General features: G+C 55.9%; 7 protein-coding genes across 7 annotated transcripts; 4 read left to right on the top strand and 3 right to left on the bottom strand.

The window, feature by feature from the left end:
* Positions 1-311: 311 nt before the first annotated feature.
* VTN49DRAFT_7421 (uncharacterized protein) lies at positions 312-3,669 on the top strand (the record flags this gene model as incomplete). Its single annotated transcript, XM_069415689.1, has 4 exons — positions 312-542; positions 615-2,641; positions 2,696-3,069; positions 3,125-3,669. 4 exons carry the CDS (start codon positions 312-314, stop codon positions 3,667-3,669), a joined length of 3,177 nt encoding a protein of 1,058 aa, XP_069271782.1.
* A 943-nt stretch (positions 3,670-4,612) lies between these two features.
* VTN49DRAFT_7422 (uncharacterized protein) lies at positions 4,613-6,614 on the bottom strand (the record flags this gene model as incomplete). The annotated part of the gene is made up of 3 exons (XM_069415690.1): positions 4,613-6,012; positions 6,066-6,398; positions 6,455-6,614. 3 exons carry the CDS (start codon positions 6,612-6,614, stop codon positions 4,613-4,615), a joined length of 1,893 nt encoding a protein of 630 aa, XP_069271783.1.
* A 1,574-nt stretch (positions 6,615-8,188) lies between these two features.
* Positions 8,189-10,270, bottom strand: VTN49DRAFT_7423 (uncharacterized protein; the record flags this gene model as incomplete). The annotated part of the gene is made up of 5 exons (XM_069415691.1): positions 8,189-8,247; positions 8,310-8,831; positions 8,894-9,078; positions 9,137-9,765; positions 9,836-10,270. 5 exons carry the CDS (start codon positions 10,268-10,270, stop codon positions 8,189-8,191), a joined length of 1,830 nt encoding a protein of 609 aa, XP_069271784.1.
* Positions 10,271-10,731: 461 nt separating this feature from the next.
* Positions 10,732-12,674, top strand: VTN49DRAFT_7424 (uncharacterized protein; the record flags this gene model as incomplete). Its single annotated transcript, XM_069415692.1, has 2 exons — positions 10,732-10,876; positions 10,930-12,674. The coding sequence occupies 2 exons, from the start codon at positions 10,732-10,734 to the stop codon at positions 12,672-12,674; spliced, it is 1,890 nt and encodes a 629-aa protein (XP_069271785.1).
* A 240-nt stretch (positions 12,675-12,914) lies between these two features.
* VTN49DRAFT_7425 (uncharacterized protein) lies at positions 12,915-13,890 on the top strand (the record flags this gene model as incomplete). Its single annotated transcript, XM_069415693.1, has 2 exons — positions 12,915-13,181; positions 13,243-13,890. 2 exons carry the CDS (start codon positions 12,915-12,917, stop codon positions 13,888-13,890), a joined length of 915 nt encoding a protein of 304 aa, XP_069271786.1.
* Positions 13,891-13,982: 92 nt separating this feature from the next.
* On the bottom strand, positions 13,983-14,756 carry VTN49DRAFT_7426 (uncharacterized protein; the record flags this gene model as incomplete). The annotated part of the gene is made up of 2 exons (XM_069415694.1): positions 13,983-14,690; positions 14,745-14,756. The coding sequence occupies 2 exons, from the start codon at positions 14,754-14,756 to the stop codon at positions 13,983-13,985; spliced, it is 720 nt and encodes a 239-aa protein (XP_069271787.1).
* Positions 14,757-14,953: 197 nt separating this feature from the next.
* On the top strand, positions 14,954-16,941 carry VTN49DRAFT_7427 (uncharacterized protein; the record flags this gene model as incomplete). Its single annotated transcript, XM_069415695.1, has 4 exons — positions 14,954-15,125; positions 15,180-15,642; positions 15,695-15,785; positions 15,838-16,941. The coding sequence occupies 4 exons, from the start codon at positions 14,954-14,956 to the stop codon at positions 16,939-16,941; spliced, it is 1,830 nt and encodes a 609-aa protein (XP_069271788.1).
* Positions 16,942-17,126: the final 185 nt, after the last annotated feature.

The raw sequence follows: 17,126 nt of genomic DNA on the forward strand, positions 1-17,126 counted from the left end.
AATTCTTGGGACCCCTTGGCCCATCTTTAGCGTCGCTGACATAAGCAACGTCATAGCCGAAACGACATCATCCCGGTTCTCCGGGCCAGAACTCAGCTGCGACTTTTGCTCCTTTTGAGCTCATTTTTGAAGCCTTTTCTGCGCGAATTCGTGGCCAATTGGCGCTGGGACTGTTATCATTTGTCCCAGTTCGACGCACTCCTCTCTGACCCTTGTGTTTTGTGAAGAAAAGCACCCGCTGCTTTTCATGTCCCGACGCGGGTAGATCGTTTTTCCCTTTTCCCTTCTCTCTCGAAAGAGTTTGACGAGTCATGTCCTCGATGTTGAGAGCTACGAGTTTGAAAAAGGCCGGCAGCAGCATGGGCTTGCTGCGTGGCAGCTCTGTCTGCGCGGCCTGCCGCCGCTCGGCCTCGTTCCTGGCCGCGCCGCGCTCGAACCTCCATTTGACCGCCCGCCGGCCTTTGGCGGTCGTGACGGAGCGTGCGGCGGCCCAAGCTCGCAGACATTATGCCGCTACGGCAGAGCAGACGAGTAGTGGGGTGGTAAGCTTACATTCTCTGGAAAAACGGTTTTTGGGCGCCAGAGGAGGGAAACTAACAGAGTGGATTTTGTAGGACCCCAACGATTCCTTCCTTCAGGGCAACACCGCCAATTACATTGACGAGATGTACCTCGCTTGGCGAAAAGACCCGTCGAGCGTGCACGTCTCGTGGCAGACGTACTTCAAGAACATGGAAGAGGGCAACATGCCCATCTCCCAGGCCTTCCAACCTCCGCCGTCCATTGTGCCGGCTCCCGCTGCCGGAGTGCCGCAACAATTGCCTCATGCCGGCCCTGATCTGATGAACCACTTGAAGGTACAGCTGCTCGTGCGCGCGTACCAGGCCCGCGGCCACCACAAGGCCAAGATTGACCCCCTGGGCATCCGTGGCGAGGCGGAGCCGCTGTGGTACCATAAGCCGAAGGAATTGGAGCTGGAGCACTACGGCTTCACCGAAAAGGATCTGGACCAGGAGTTCACCCTGGGTCCTGGTATCCTGCCGCGCTTTGCCACCGAGGAGCGCAAAAAGATGACCCTGCGGGAGATCGTCGCCGCATTGGAGAAGATCTACTGCGGCTCCTACGGTGTCGAGTACATCCACATTCCCGACCGCGCGCCCTGCGACTGGATCCGTGACCGTTTCGAGGTGCCGCAACCCTACAAGTACTCGGTTGACGAGAAGCGCCGCATCCTGGACCGGCTGATCTGGAGTTCGAGCTTTGAGGCCTTCTTGGCCACCAAGTTCCCCAATGACCGGCGGTTCGGTCTGGAAGGATGCGAGTCGCTGGTGCCGGGTATGAAGGCACTGATTGACCGCAGTGTCGAGCACGGCATCAAGGATATCGTCATCGGCATGCCGCACCGTGGTCGTCTGAACGTGCTGTCCAACGTCGTGCGTAAGCCCAACGAGTCGATCTTCAGCGAGTTCTCCGGCACCGCAGAACCCATGGAGGGCGGGTCCGGTGACGTCAAGTACCACCTGGGTATGAACTTTGAGCGGCCGACGCCGTCCGGCAAGCGCGTGCAGCTGTCGCTGGTGGCCAACCCGTCGCACCTCGAGGCTGAGGACCCGGTGGTGCTGGGCAAGACGCGCGCTATCCAACACTACAATAATGACGAGAAGGAGTTCAACACGGCCATGGGCGTCCTGCTGCACGGTGATGCGGCGTTCGCGGCTCAGGGTGTCGTCTACGAGACCATGGGCTTCCACTCGCTGCCGGCGTACTCGACCGGCGGCACGATCCACATCGTGGTCAACAACCAGATCGGTTTCACCACCGACCCGCGGTTCGCGCGGTCGACGCCCTACTGCTCGGACATTGCCAAGGCGATCGACGCGCCCGTGTTCCATGTCAACGCCGACGATGTGGAGGCGGTCAACTACGTGTGCCAGGTTGCGGCGGACTGGCGGGCGACGTTCAAGCGCGACGTCGTTGTGGATATTGTCTGCTACCGAAAGCAGGGCCACAACGAAACGGACCAGCCGTCGTTCACGCAGCCGCTGATGTACAAGCGCATTGCTCAGCAGAAGAGCCAGCTGGACAAGTACGTCGACAAGCTGATCGCGGAGGGCACGTTTACCAAGGAGGACATTGAGGAGCACAAGAACTGGGTCTGGGGCATGCTGAACGACAGCTTCGACCGCAGCAAGGACTACCAGCCGACGGGCAAGGAGTGGCTGACGTCGGCCTGGAACGGCTTCAAGACACCCAAGGAGCTGGCGACGGAGGTGCTGCCGCACCCGCCGACGGGCGTTGATGCCGACACGCTGCGGCACATTGCGGACGTCGTCTCGGGCGCGCCTGAAGGGTTCAACCTGCACCGCAACCTCAAGCGGATTCTGGCGAACCGCAAGAAGACCGTGGAAGAGGGCAAGGGCATTGACTGGGCGACTGCGGAGGCTCTGGCCTTTGGCTCGTTGGTCAAGGAGGGCCACCACGTGCGCGTCTCGGGCCAGGATGTAGAGCGTGGTACGTTCTCGCAGCGCCACGCCGTCCTGCATGACCAGGAGAATGAGGCGACGTACACGCCGCTGCAGCATGTCAGCCCCGACCAGGGTAGCTTTGTGATTACGAACTCGTCGTTGAGCGAGTACGGAGCGTACGTATTTCCCTCTCTCTACTGATTTCAGCAGGAATTGTTAACGCAGTGTAGTCTCGGCTTCGAATATGGTTACTCGCTGACATCGCCGAATGCGCTGGTGATGTGGGAGGCGCAGTTTGGTGACTTTGCCAACAACGCGCAGTGCATTATTGATCAGTTCATCGCGTCGGGTGAGGTCAAGTGGGTGCAGCGTTCTGGCCTGGTGGTGTCGCTGCCGCACGGCTACGACGGCCAAGGTCCGGAGCACTCGTCCGGCCGGCTGGAGCGATGGCTGCAGCTGTGCAACGAGGAACCGCGGGTGTTCCCGTCGGAGGACAAGCTGGAGCGGCAACACCAGGACTGCAACATGCAGGTTGCCTACCCGACGTTGCCGTCGAATCTGTTCCACATCTTGCGACGACAGATTAACCGCCAGTTCCGGAAGCGTAAGTGCTCTGTTCCCTTTTGAGAAGAAGTTTTCACAGGACTAACATGTTCCAGCTCTGATCCTCTTCTTCTCCAAGTCCTTGCTCCGTCACCCCATCGCCCGCTCCAACCTGGATGAATTCACCGGCGACTCTCACTTCCAGTGGATCATCCCCGACCCCGCCCACGCCTCTGGCGAGATCGACGCCCCCGAGCAAATCGAGCGCGTCATTCTCTGCTCCGGCCAAGTCTACGCCGCGCTGGTCAAGCACCGTGCCAACCTCGGCCTGCGCAACGTCGCCATCACCCGTATCGAGCAACTCCACCCGTTCCCTTGGGCGCAGCTCCGTGACAACCTGGACAACATGTACCCGAACGCCCAGACCATCGTCTGGGCGCAGGAAGAGCCCCTGAACGCGGGTGCATGGAGCTTCGTCCAGCCACGCATTGAAACCTTGCTTAATGCCACCAAGCACCACAACCGTCGCCATGTCATGTACGCGGGCCGTCCGCCGAGCGCGGCCGTCGCCACGGGTATCAAGTCGATGCACGTCAAGGAAGAGCAGGAGTTGCTCGAGGAGGCGTTTACGGTGAGGCAGGAGCGCTTGAAGGGGGAGTAATCTAATCCTTCCATTCGTTCGAGTTTCCTTTTGCCGTTTGTTTAAAAATGTATGTGTACGCAACTAGTATGGATGGTGATTTGTTTGTTTGATCGTGATATTAGCAATATATATACAATACAGCACATGTTGAGTTTTTGAATGAATGAGATGAGCGCAGCAATGAATGATGAATCGCACTTGGGTATTCTTCCTTTAACGTGTTCTCCCTGTTGCGTTCTGCCTAGAGCCTTGGTCCACAGTTTCCGTACATAATATAGGGCAGTATACTCCATATACAAATATATGCTTTCCCCCTATTTCCCCCGGACCCAGGTTCAACAACAGTGTAGAAATCCCCCTTACTACGGACTAACTTAAAAATTATTGTCCCTTACATCCCTTTACACTGCGGAGTAACTAACTGGGACTTGTAAATTAACTTTATAATAGTCAGTTAAAGGTAGTTACCTTACTCCGTTCGAGTAACCCGTTTTGGCATTGTGGTCTCCAGACACTTCGCAGATCTCTCTCGTCAAGCAAAAATGGTCAGATTGGCCAGTTCAAGAAAGACTCTCTCGTCCCGTTATTGCCTTTTGTACTCGTTTGCATGTGTCACTGTCATGAATCTGTTTGAAAGATGTCTCTCAACATAGCTAGGAAAAGACTGAGACAAGTCGATGATGATGATGATGATGGGTGGTGGCTGGAAGGATTATGATTAATAGTTGCTGAATAAAAGACAAATTCGCTGCTATCATACATACACCGAAGAAAACTTTTACTAGAAGAAAGTAAAGAAAAAAAAAAAAAAAAAACACGTTAGCCTCCCGAATAATCCTGATATCAATCAATCGACAATCAAACGCCTCAAAACAAGAGAATCAATCGCTGATCTCAATGCCACGCTCCGACCACATAACCATATGAATAAGAAAAAAGATAATGAAAAGGAGAAGAGGGATTACTTCTTAAACATGTAATGCCCGTATAGTCCACCAACCTCGCCCACGGTCATGGGAACCTTGCGCATTCCCCACCACCGGGCCCCCATCTTCCACTTGCGTGATCCGTCGTCGACACGTTGGGGAGACCCATCCGGGGCGGTGGGGGGTTCGCGCACGTACCAGCCTCTTCGGCCCAACTCGCGGATGGTCCATCCGTTCGAGCGACCCGGTTTCGTGCGATCGCGGAGTGTGGCGATGAGTTTGTCGCTGAGTTCGATGACTTCGAGTGGTTCGCTGTGCGGGGAGACTAGCACAAGAGCCTTGGGGTTGACGAGCGTGCCGAGTGTTATGCTGGACACGCGGCTGAGGTCCAGGTAATGCAGGGCAGGAGGTTGCCATGGAGAGGCTTCTTGTTCTTTGTCCTCTTTTTCTGGAGGAATAAAGAAGGAGTTGAGGTCGTCGGTCGTCAGCTCGGCGTTGCTGAGACCAAGCTCTTCAAGGTGTTTGGTGAGCGGGAGGAGTAGCGGAACGTGCTCGGAGCGCACCCGCGCGCCGTTGAGGTTGAGAGAGCGGAGGGTTGGTGGAAGCTTTGGTAGCAGCTCGGTCACGTCTTCGGCTTCCAGCAGCCGGTATCGTGACGGGTCTGCCATGAGGTTCAGGTACACCAACGACTCTGTCACCGCCGAGTGCGTGGTCAAGAACCGCACCACCTGCGGCCCCGTCAGCCGGGTGCATTTGGCCAGGTTCAGGTGCGTGATGCGCGCCGTCTCCGGGATCGAGAACAGCGCCGCCTCCGTGATCTGCGTGTGCGCCACATCCAGGTGCGTCAGGTGGACCAGCCGCGGCAGCAGCGTCTCGAACGCCGCCGGTGGCAGGCTGTTGCACTCGTGTAGGCTCACCCGCTGCAGCTGCGGCAGTACCGCTGGCAGGTCCGTGCTAATCGCGTCCAGGAACCGGCTCGAGAAGCCCTTGGACGCGCAGGCACAAAAGTCAATTGCCCGCAGGTTCGGCAAACCCGTAAACACCTTGCGGATCACCGCCGTGTCGATATCGTCCTCTACATGCTCCTGGAACAGCAGCTCCATCAAATTCGGTAGCAGTTCCAGGCAGTCCAGCAGCGTCCGCGACGTCAGGTTTTGAATCTCCGCGTTCATTTGCCGCGTCCGACCCAGGCCGACAGACGTAAAGTGCGAGAAATCAAGCCGCCGCACAATTGTACCCAGTGCCGGGTACTGTCGCAGATGCCGCAGCAGCTTGGAAAATATTACAGAGTGGGGGATGGTAATGTTGCGGTACAGCACGCTCAGCGTCGCCGAGTGCAGGGTACGCGACGTGAGCAGGCACGAAACCAGGTCCATGTTTCGCGGTGTGTAGCCATTCGGCGGGACGTCCAGGGCCAAGTAAGAGATGATTTGGGCTATCCGGTTAGCTTATCAAATACATGTAGCGGAATACCTTCAGAATACATACTGAGTACTTCCACGGGCAAACTCTCAATCGTCACCCGCTGCTTCTCCGGCTCCTTGGGCTTCTTCTTCTTCTCAACCGGCCGTTCGTCCTCATCGTCGTCCCATGCCCAGCCGCGAGAGGAGCTCCGGCCCAGGAACCGCAAATCGCTGTAGCTCCTGCTCATCCGCCGGCCGCCCAGGCGGATCTGCTTCCAGCCGCGGAAGCCACCGCATGGGCAGCAGAACTCCGGCGCCTGCATCGGATCGAGCGTCATCGCCCACGAGGACGACTTGTCACTGCCGGTCTTGGACTCCGTCTTGGACTGTTTGCTATCGACAAAGGTTTGAGCAATGCCTAACTACAGTCAGCATACGACTTGTACATAGCACACGTCTGAAATCCAGACACACCGTCGGCTTCCTTAACAGAGCCAAACGAGTCTCTGCGGGAGAAGCTAGATGAGCGCGAATGTGTGCTGCCCGAAGCGTGTGAGTTGGGTGAGGGATCCCGAGAGTGCTGGTCGCCCCTCAGGTTCTTGACACGGAGCGGCGGTGTCGCAGATGGATCCATCTTGACGCCAACCTTCGCTTTCTCTTTTTTATATATCGTGTATTTTTTTCAGCCGAGCAACAAATCACCCGGCCTATTTTTGCAGATTCCCGGTGTGGTAACCAGGGCCGGGACCCGGCACGGCGAGGCTAAGAGAATGGGGGTGTGGTGGAACTGCAACGGTTGGCGCAATGAAAGCACAGGGCACCGAAATGAAGCTTTCCCCGGATTCCGCGACAGATGAGTGGGACAGGCAGGGAGGAGCTATGCCTGCTCTAAAAGCATCGGCGAAGGAGTGCTGAATACTCCGATTATTCCCAGCTCTGGATTAGGTGGAGGTTGGGTACTGATTTGGCTGGAACAGCAAACAGGGGACCAGCATGCGGTGTTCAACGTATGTCCAGCACACAATACGATGGTTGGATCCAACCGGAATGGGGCTGGAGGGGGAAAAAAAGGAGCGGAGTGGCGACCAGCGACGACTCCATGGCGGGCGATGGAGTCATCATGGACCATGGTGGTGAGGTGTGCTGGATGTCCCCATCAGGCAATTTGTTCATGTTTTTCTTGTTTGGACGTTCTGGGAATGTTTGTTTTGTTTGCTTGGCTTACTTCATCGCCAGTCGCACCTGCCATCTACGAAAATCTTTGCTCCTTCCTGCAGTTCATTCGTTGAGATTTGCTTCATTTTCTGATTCCAGCTCAGATATCTTTTTGACTTCTTCTCCTCCTCTGCTTTTCTCCTCCTTCTTCCCTCCATGACGAGCATTCCGAGTCATCCTGGCCAGGGAGTGAACAAGAGCCACTGGGAGGATTCCCATGACATAATCAAAACCACAAGCGCCGTCTCGGCCCAGCCTAGCGAGTTCAAGTTTCATTCAAGGCAAAAAAAAAAAAATTCAGACCCGATTGAACCGTCGCGGCTCAGCACACAGGGATTCCGCCCAGGCCATTGCCCAATCAAAGCGCCACTCGCCGTCCCTCGCTCCGAGCTGCCGGTGTTTGATCTGGTGTCCTGAATTCCGAAATGCTGCCCGGAAGGGAATTGCTCTCCAATTGCTCTTGCGCAAAATGAAGCTCTGCCGTAAGGTACGCCAAGCCCGAGTTTATTCCTCAACTGGCTTAGCCGCACCCCCTTTATTACATAACAAAAACCCCGTGGATCGACCCGATTCCCGAAAATTCGACTCAGCGGAGTCTCAGCCGAGGTCCCGTGACCTCCCCTGTCATGCGAACAAGCCATTGGCCTAGCCGTATTTGGTTAGCGTAGGAGTATGACATTCGAATGGCTCATCTCCACGGTTCTCGAATCCCAACGCCTCCTTCACACCCCTGTTGAGATTTGTACCCAGGTCTGCTCGGAGTTAAGACCTCCACCATCAAGAAAAAAAAAATTTTTTTCTTTGGTTACCATTGAATGAAACCAAGGGAATCGGCATTGACATACAGTCCTCTACTCCGTACCCTGTACCTGATGTCGATCAATTATTAAGTCATACGTCGATGATTCACAAAACACAATAAGAATGGTCAATTCCCATCGCATGCCATATTTCTGTCCTGCTTTCGTGCTCCAAAGACTCTGTACAACCCGCTCACCGTCCTGCACGACCCCGTTTCATGCTCTCCTTGCATTCGTTGCAGTACCATTTGACTAGATTCCATCAGCCAATGAATCCGGTCACACGGCCATTACGGCACACAACGGGAACGTACCGTTCTTCGGTGGCGGTTTGCTCAGGCCCACACATGACAAATGGAACCATTCCCGCGGACATGCGTCGTTGTCACACGCCACCATCTCTCCAAAGCTGACCTCATTGCAGTAGCAGTACCGCTGCTCTGCCTCGTCATATTCGTCATCCCCTTCGCGTGATGATTCTTCGTCCTCAGCGGCTGCCGCCCGCGGTCGCGTGGCCGTCGAAATACTGCCTGTCTTCCGGTGGCTCCGCTTGCTGCCCGGCGCATCATCGCTCTGGTTCCGTGACGGCCGGCTGCGCGACGGCACCTCGGAGAATGTCGACAGGACCGGCGTGCTCGTCTTGGAGGACCGTCCCCGGCTATTGGGGACCGTCCGCAGGCTGGCGTCGTCGTCCGCGCGGCCATCCTCCTGAGCTGCCTCCAGGTGGCCCGCACCGTTACTCTCCTCCTCGGTCTCGGTCTGACGGCCGGCGTCCACGGTCGGCGTGCCTTTCTTGGAAGGCGCGTTCGGGATCGACTTGGAATCACCCGGTTGATCTGTCAAAGGTGCTGCATTAGATAAGAACCTGTCCAGGAAGCTCGATGGCCGAGGGACTCACTGTTACTGGTGCGGTTCGAGGTGGACGAGGGCGGGCGTTGACGAGCCGACGATGGCGCCTGACCGGCCCGAGATGACTGTGGTCGGTTGCTTGGACCAGGACTGGGCGCAGACCTCGGCGGGTTAAAGGTTCCGACCATGGGAGAGGACACTGGGGAATTGGCATTGGACGCAGTAGTATTGTTCCTGCGGCCTGTTAGCATGCCCCGCCGTTATGGACGTAGATAAAGACCGAACTTAGTACCTTTTACGGGTAGTAGCTGGGGCATTGGTAGCCCGCGATCTTTTCTTCACTTCAACCCCATCCTTTGAAGCGGCGCGTCCCGTACTGGTGACGCCGCTCGCCGATCGTTCCATTGCTGTGCCGCCTGTCTGAACAGCGGCCGGCTTCTCGACCCGTCTTCTCTTCGTGGCGCCGGCACCGGTGACTGAGTCCGCGTCACCTGCAGCAGCACGGCCACGAGACCCAGCACCTTTGCGGCCACGTGCGTCATCAAAATCAGCGTCAGCGTTGCGCCGTTGCTTGCGAGCCAGGACCGCCTCGCGCCGCGCTTCACTGCGGGATGCGTGTTCAGCCTCCAAATTGTGTGCAAAATGCGACGCCGCCTCTCGGCGAGGCCGTTCGTGGCCCGTTGTTTTCGTCGCTGTCCGGTTGCTATACGCCCAATGGGTGAGGCTGCCGAGCCGCGCTTCCTCACTGATTTCCCCGGCAATGTGCGGAAAGATGGAATCGAGTCGGAAGAGCTGATGACTGAGCTCATCGTTGGCATTGCTGATGACATGATTCTTCTCGTCCGCTGTGAGCATCAAATCGGAGAGGGTGCGCCGGATGCGGTCGAACAGAAGTCGACGGGTTTTGCTTTGCTCAGACTCCTGTACAAAATTGTTAGAAAATCATACAATTGAAAGATATACATAAAAGAATAAATGTGTCTTTACTCACCTGACACCCTGGATAGTCTCTAATGACTCCATCAATGATCGGCGCCGGGTTTGGTGGACACGGCACCGGCTCCGAATCCAGCGCGATCTGCAGCAGTTTATTCAAATTCTCCTCCAACGCCCATGCCTTGGCATCGACCTCTTTCAGTAGCGAATTATGCCGGCGAAACTCCCTAGGCAACGCCGTGATGGCGTCCGTGAAATGTGTCAGTGCCGGATAGAAGCCGTGCGGGACAGGCGCAGGCGGTTGATCCTCGGTGGCAGAGTTGGGTTGTCCATAGAGTGACAGCGAGCGAGCCGCCGTCTTGGACACCCGTGAAGGGTTCGTGCGAGTCTGGCGCGTGGAATTATTCATAGCGTCGGCGTCGTCGCGGTCGTGGCCGTGCACTGCAGCGGTCGTCGTCGTCACCGAGGCGCGAAAGGCACTCGGCGCCATTCGACAGTGGTGGAAGAGACTGAGAAAATGTCAAGTAAGCTGTCAAATCATCCAAAAATGAGAAAGTAGAGGCCTCAAAAAGCACAATCACAAATGAATTTCCCCCCAAATTCTCGTATTAGGGAGAGGGGAATTGGGAGAGAACTCGACTGACGACGAACTACAGCAGGAACCCTTCTTCTACCTACCAAATGTAGCAGGCGGTCAGAAGGAGGATTAATCGTGGCTGGTGATAGGCTAGGTTATCTAGCACGTGACTTACATTTTGTGGCTCTAGATCAGTGATCTTTTTGGTCAGTCTACGAGTGGCTTTGAGCAGCTCACGGCCCTCGTCAGCGCGATTCGATTTCCTTGGTTCTCGGTTGATCCCGATGGAAGGAGGAGGACCGTATAATACGTCTGCCCGGCCTATTTCAGGACCGTGAGAGATCTGCGGCCTCGATCTCTATCGAAGGGCAGCAATGGCGCCTCCGCCAAGCGGCTCTGCGGCCTACAAAAAAAAAGATGGCACGCTGACGTTGTCGAAAGACCGCCAGACGATATCATGGATTCCAGCTGCGGGGGGTGCCGGGGGTGCGATTCATATCAATGTCAAGAACATTACCAGTATGAGTCTGCTGTGAAGGTATCTTTGTAAAGACCAGGACTAAATTGCGTAGATCTACAACAGACCCCGGCTTCGAATCCGAAGGTTATGCTGCGGATATTTGCTCAGCAGAATGATGGCCCACAAGAGCAGTATGTGTTTAATTTTACGTCCAGCACGAATGCTCGCGCCGAAGCCGACGCGATTAAGGATGCGCTGAGTGCTGCCATCCAGGCGGCAAAGGCCGGGCAGGCTCCCGTGGCCCCCGCGGCTCCACGAGAAGGAGTGTCGCCCGCTTTGGCAATGGCCCAGGCGATTTCCGGGAAAACCGGGCAGCCGGCTTGGGACGATGATGAGAAGCTCAAGGCGGACGCCGAGTTGCAGCAGTCCCTGCTCAAGTCAGATCCAACACTGCAGAAAATGTTCATGGAGTCGCTGCGCACTAAGCCCGACACAATCTCTGGCGCGCAGTTTGTCTCCCAGTTCTGGTCCACGCGGGTGCATCTGCTGCGAGCGCATGCCATTGAACGGTCACAGACGCGCGGCTCGTACAACGTGCTCTCGACGTTGAAGCCGCGGACCGAGGGCCAGGTCACAAAATTGAACATTAGCAAGGAGCAGATTCAACTCCTCTTCCAGCAGCATCCGATCGTAAAGCGGGTGTATGATGAGAACGTGCCCAAGCTCAGTGAGCAACAGTTTTGGTCACGGTTCTTTCAGAGTCGGTTGTTCAAGAAGTTGCGCGGAGAACGCATCACCGATGCGGATGCGACCGATGCGGTGCTGGACAAGTACCTGAAAGAAGAAGAGGCACCGCAACGAGACACAGAGGCCCATGTGCCGCGCTTTATTGATTTGGCAGGCAATGAGGTCAACCACAGTCAGCGACAAGGCAATCGCCCGGATGTAGACATGCGGCCAAGCTCGCTGGATAAGGTGCCCATCATTCGGACACTGAATTCACTCAGCGAGAAAATCCTGTCCAATGTCGCACCGGCTGACCGTAGCCCAGATGCATCCGACATTGAGGATCAGACCGCCAACGAGCTGCAACTTCGGGATCTACGCGGGGACGAGAAGCAGAACCGCATCCTCCTCAATATCCGTGATCAGAGCCGATTCTTTTCGCAAGGCGAAGACAAGGATGAGTCGATGGAAGATCTGCTCGGAAAGCGGGACCCCACGCAGATTCTAGGCTCCCTACGAATGGACATCGAGCAGACCTTCTGCACCGACGACTCTCCCCCCTTGTGGCGCCTCGTTGAACCGGATGAGGACGAAATGGAAGATGATGCGCAGGCGAGCACCGTGGTCGGGTCACAGGTGAACTTGCAGCGTGCATCAACACAGATCTTCAAGGCCATCCGCGAGCGACGGACACAAACAGAAGGGTCCGCCGCAGAGCAAGGGACAATGGGCCTGTCGCCAGCGTTGTTCGACCGCCTCACACTGACTCATGCCACGACGACCGAGTTCCTGCATCAGTTCTGGCTGGCCTTTTTGTCTGGCAACCCAGACCGCGCGGGCGAGCTAGCATCGCTGGTGGAGTCGCTGAACCGCGCGATGGAGCGCGTGAAGGCCGTAGCCGCCGACGCCGAAGCGGAGCGCCAGGCAGAGATTGAGCGGCTCAAGCAACATGCGCGCGACGTGCTGGCAGCGACGGGCAAGAAAGTGCGGGTCAACCTGGCGGCGGTCGGAGGGGGAGAGAAAGTGGTCAATCAGTTGCTCGGGCCGACGATGAAAGCTCTGGAATCAGCAATTTCTCGGTACCAGACGGCGCTAGCCGAAGCGACAGCGGCGCGAGAAGAGGCAGCTTAGATTGTAATATAGAATCATAGAGTAGTAGCTTGGGCTATTCATTCTCATCATTCTGTTGCTGTACTATGTCCTGTAATATCGCAGTTCGGAAACTGACAGCTTGGGCGGGCCGTTGAATTTCAACGTCAATCCCATAACTACTCCAGAAACACCACGCCACGTTTCCCACTCAAGTTCTGTCCTTGAGAAACCTGAAGCGAGTGAAGGGTTGCATAACCTCAAGCTTCGAAGAAAGAAAACATGCTATCCTCCGGCTTCGCCAACGCCCCCATCACCAAACGCCTCCTCATCGCCATCGTCTCATGCTCCGTCGCGCTCTCGATATTCGAAGCCAAGCACCGTGTGCACATCCAGGTGCAACCGCACCTCTGGCAATATGGCCAATTCTCGCGCGTCCTGCTCTGGCAGATCGCAGGTTACGCAAACTCGACCGAGACGCTATTTGCCGCCATTCTAGCTTATCATATGCGTGTGATTGAGCGGTTATGGGGGTCGAGAAAGACAGCTGTAATTATCCTTTCCCTACAAACACTAAAACTGCCTTGATACTGAACCCTTGTTCGGTTAGACATTTCTGCTGGTTGCTCTAGCGTATACAACGATTCTAACGCCGCTGCTCCTGGCCTGCGTCGTGCGACCACTCTCGTTCAATAACTGGAACTATCTCCCCTCAGGCCCGACAGCGACACTCTTCGCGCTGCTTGCGCAGTACCATGCGGCGATTCCACATATGTACAAGTACCGCATTGCAACGACGACTCCTCGGAGATCCTCACGTCCGGTTGCCTCCGCCACGGCAGCGTCGGCCTCTAGCCGGGACTCGAAGCCGTCGCTCACATTGCTTCTGTCGGATAAATCCACGACGTACCTCGTTGCCGCACAGCTAGCCCTCTCGCAATTTCCGTTCTCGCTCCTTCCCGCTGCGGTTGGGTGGGTGGTCGGCGTAGCGTGGCGGGATGATCTGCTTGTGCCTGCCGCGGCGGCTTCCGCGTCGCGTGGGTGGCGAGTGCCGGCTTGGTTGGTTGGGGAGAAGGAAGTTTTCCGACGAACGAGCGGCGCAGGTGAGGACAGTGAGCGATATGAGGCGCTGCGGAGGAGGCTGGATGAAGCGTCCGCGGCGGCGAGCAGTACGAGTAGCGCGGTGGATGGTGCCGCGGCAGACCGAGGGCAGCAGAGGAGAGTGCCGCTGCTGGATCGAGTTAGAGGAAACGTTTAGAACAATAATAGACTGGAATAGATTCCCATGTACGAATTCTATAATACATTACATGCCCAAGCCTAAACAACGCCAAACGCCCAACCTCGCATTCATGACCGCGGCGCCAACCCAGGAACTCCGCTGTATCTCTCCTCCCGTTCAGTCTTAAACATGACCTGAATCCAAAACTCCTTACTATCCTCATCCCACCACTCCCAATACCGGCCCTCGCGGCGATCAATCTCCTTTGCCTGCAGTTTGAAGCCACACGTCTGATACGGCTCTGCCGCGACGAGCAGGTACTGGAAGTTCTTATCCGGGGGCTCGTCGACCTTCTGCTCGAACGCGGACATTACCCGCACACGGGGCTTCACTCCGGGGGTGATTTCCTGGTATTGCAGCTGGAACAACAAACCCAACTGCCTTGTCAATGGATCCCGCACCTTGGTGATCTTGTAACCAGGGCGGCCGATCTTGACGACATTCTTCTTAACTTGCACGCCGCCCATGGCGCCTGGCAAGAGAGCGGCGTTGGCGGCATCTTGATTCTTGCCCTCGCGCTGTTCGCGCGCTGCGCGCCGGGCGAGGTTGGTTTGATGTTTGCGCCCTTGCGTGTGGGCAAGATAGGAGCCATCGTTTTGGTGGACTGTCAGGCAGAGACGGCACTCGAAGCTGCCGACGTGGTTCTTAAAGAAGTACGGGTCCTTGTCGAGATCGATCGTTTCGAGAGCGAGCTTGCGCAGGCGCTCGCGACGGTCAGCATTCGTTAGCGACGCGGAGGCAACGCCACCGCCGCCGAATTTGGAACCAGCACGGTTCTATATTCTGTCAGAGTCTCTCCATATAGAAGTAAAGTTTTGAGACTGACTTACCTGGTAATCCATGGCTGCGGCTGTCCTCTGGTTGATCTCAATTGAGCGGCAACTGGGGAGAAATGATCCAAAGGCGGACAGAACCGGCAGAATACTCAAGCTATGATTGGCTCATAATTTACTCTATCCGTAACGTTACGGTATCTCTATGCCAACGACTACATTCATCTGCGGAGACGCTGCAAAGAGCGCATAATTAGCTTTAGTAGATGACGGAAAAGTACCACATCGGCCAGCGGCTGTCGTTTGACGGTGCGCTATGCACCGTACGATACATTGGGCAAGTCGAGGGCCAAAAGGGCGACTGGCTCGGTGTCGAATGGGACGATCCTATTCGAGGCAAACACTCTGGGCAGCACAAGGGGAAGCAATACTTTGAATGTAAGTAGCTCGTAGTCGGAAATAATTGAACACGCGATACTGAGTTCTGGATAGGTCTGAGTAGACAGCCGACAGCCGGGTCGTTTGTTCGACCAACACGGCCGTCGGATTCGCCGCGGGGCTTCCTCGAGGCGCTGCGCTTAAAATATGCATCGGAGTTCGAGGAAGCACTGCGGAAACAGCAGCAAAACGAGGGAAGCAATGGTGGTGATCCCCTACACGCGCCCATCGTTTTCAACGGCAAGGTTGCCGAGGAGGTTGGCTTCGACAAGATTCGGCGGAAGCTGGCCGAGCTGGAAGAACTGCGGATTGTGTTGTTGGACGGGCTACGTGTAGGAGGTGTGTCTGGAAGTGATGACGTGCTGTCTGAAGAGCAGCGTGAGGCGGAGCTGGAAAAGATCCGCCAGACCGCCCCGAAGATTGCTGAGCTGGACCTCAGCAGGAATCTGCTAGAGCGATGGCGGGATGTCAGAGATATTTGCGCCCAGTTTGAGAGTTTGAGGAGCTTGAAGCTCAAGTACGAATTCCGTTCACTGTGTGTGCGTTACGTCGATCTAATACGTTGGTAGTGGCAATCGGTTTGAGGCTGTCCAGCCGGGCTTGTTATTTGAGCGGATTGCTGAGCTGCATCTCGATCAGACGTTCATGTCATGGGATCAGGTGCGGCATATCAGGCTGGTTCAAGATCTGGATTCCTGACATGGTGCTACAGATAGCTGCCTTGACGCATCAATTTCCTTCGCTCTCGGAGCTGCATGCGTCCTTCAACCGAATCTCCTCCATCACCATCCCGCCGACAGCGACTATCCGCAGCCTAATCCTGGAATACAACGAAATTACTTCGCTATCGTCCATCAGCGCGCTCTCGAAGTTACCGAACCTGGAACATCTTGGCCTCCGCGGCAACAACATCACCGTCGCAAGCGTTGATGATGATGACTTTCAGTTCTCCCCTACCGTCAAGTCCCTCGACGTATCGTACAACAGCATTGACTCGTGGTCTTTTGTTAACGCCCTCCCGTCTCTTTTCCCCGGTCTGGAGTCGCTGCGCATCTCCAACAACCCGTTGTTTAACCAACCCGTGGGTCCCTCCCGGGTGACTAACCTGCCTGAGCGGCCCATGACCGTGGATGAGGCTTTTATGCTGACTCTAGCACGACTGAAGAATGTCCGCGTCTTAAACTACAGCAAGATTTCCCCTCATGACCGAACCAACGGCGAGCTGTATTACCTTTCCTTGATTGGCAAGGAACTTTCTGCGTCACTGCCGGCGGATGAGCCAACTATCCTCGCAGCCCATCCTCGGTACGCGGAACTGTGTGAAACATACGGTGAGCCAACAATCAAGCGCGCTGGGGATGGCTCGCTAGGGTCCCAATTCAGCCCGCACTCGGTGGCAGCCCGGCTCGTCAAGTTCCACTTTCATGTGGCTGGTCCTTCATTGGGAAAGGACTCTGACACAGGGAAGGCAGCGCAGATTTGTGAAATCCCTCGCACATTCGACGTCTATCGCGTCCGAACAATCGTATCCCGGCTCTTTGCCCTCCCGGTTTTCGGGTTCCGACTCATCTGGGAGACCGATGAGTGGGATCCCGTTGAGGAAATCCATGTCGGAGGTGAAGAGTGGGACAGCGATGGCGAGTACGACGATAGCGACCAAAAGGCCTCATCGGACTCTGATCGTGTCGTGGTCAACGCGGATGGCTCGCGGTTCATTAAGAGGGAGGTGGAGTTGGTGGACTCGGTACGGCCCATTGGGTTCTGGTTCGATGATGCCCTGCGGGAGGCGAGGATAAGGGTGGAGGTAATTCCATAAGAAGTTTTACACTCTGCTCTTGCGAGCTCAATTATCGAACATGAGCCTTGCTTTGCTGCTTGCTCAAGATTTACGATGCATACTATGTTGATGGAAAGTTGGCACTCTTTGATATAGATCTGGAACAATCAACCAATGAAGAGCTGATGACTATGACCAAGCAAAGCCAACCTGAGCTCTGACTA

The sequence above is a fragment of the Thermomyces lanuginosus genome (genome assembly GCF_041956635.1).
Source record: "Thermomyces lanuginosus strain ATCC 200065 unplaced genomic scaffold VTN49scaffold_7, whole genome shotgun sequence".
Lineage (NCBI taxonomy): Eukaryota > Fungi > Ascomycota > Eurotiomycetes > Eurotiales > Trichocomaceae > Thermomyces > Thermomyces lanuginosus.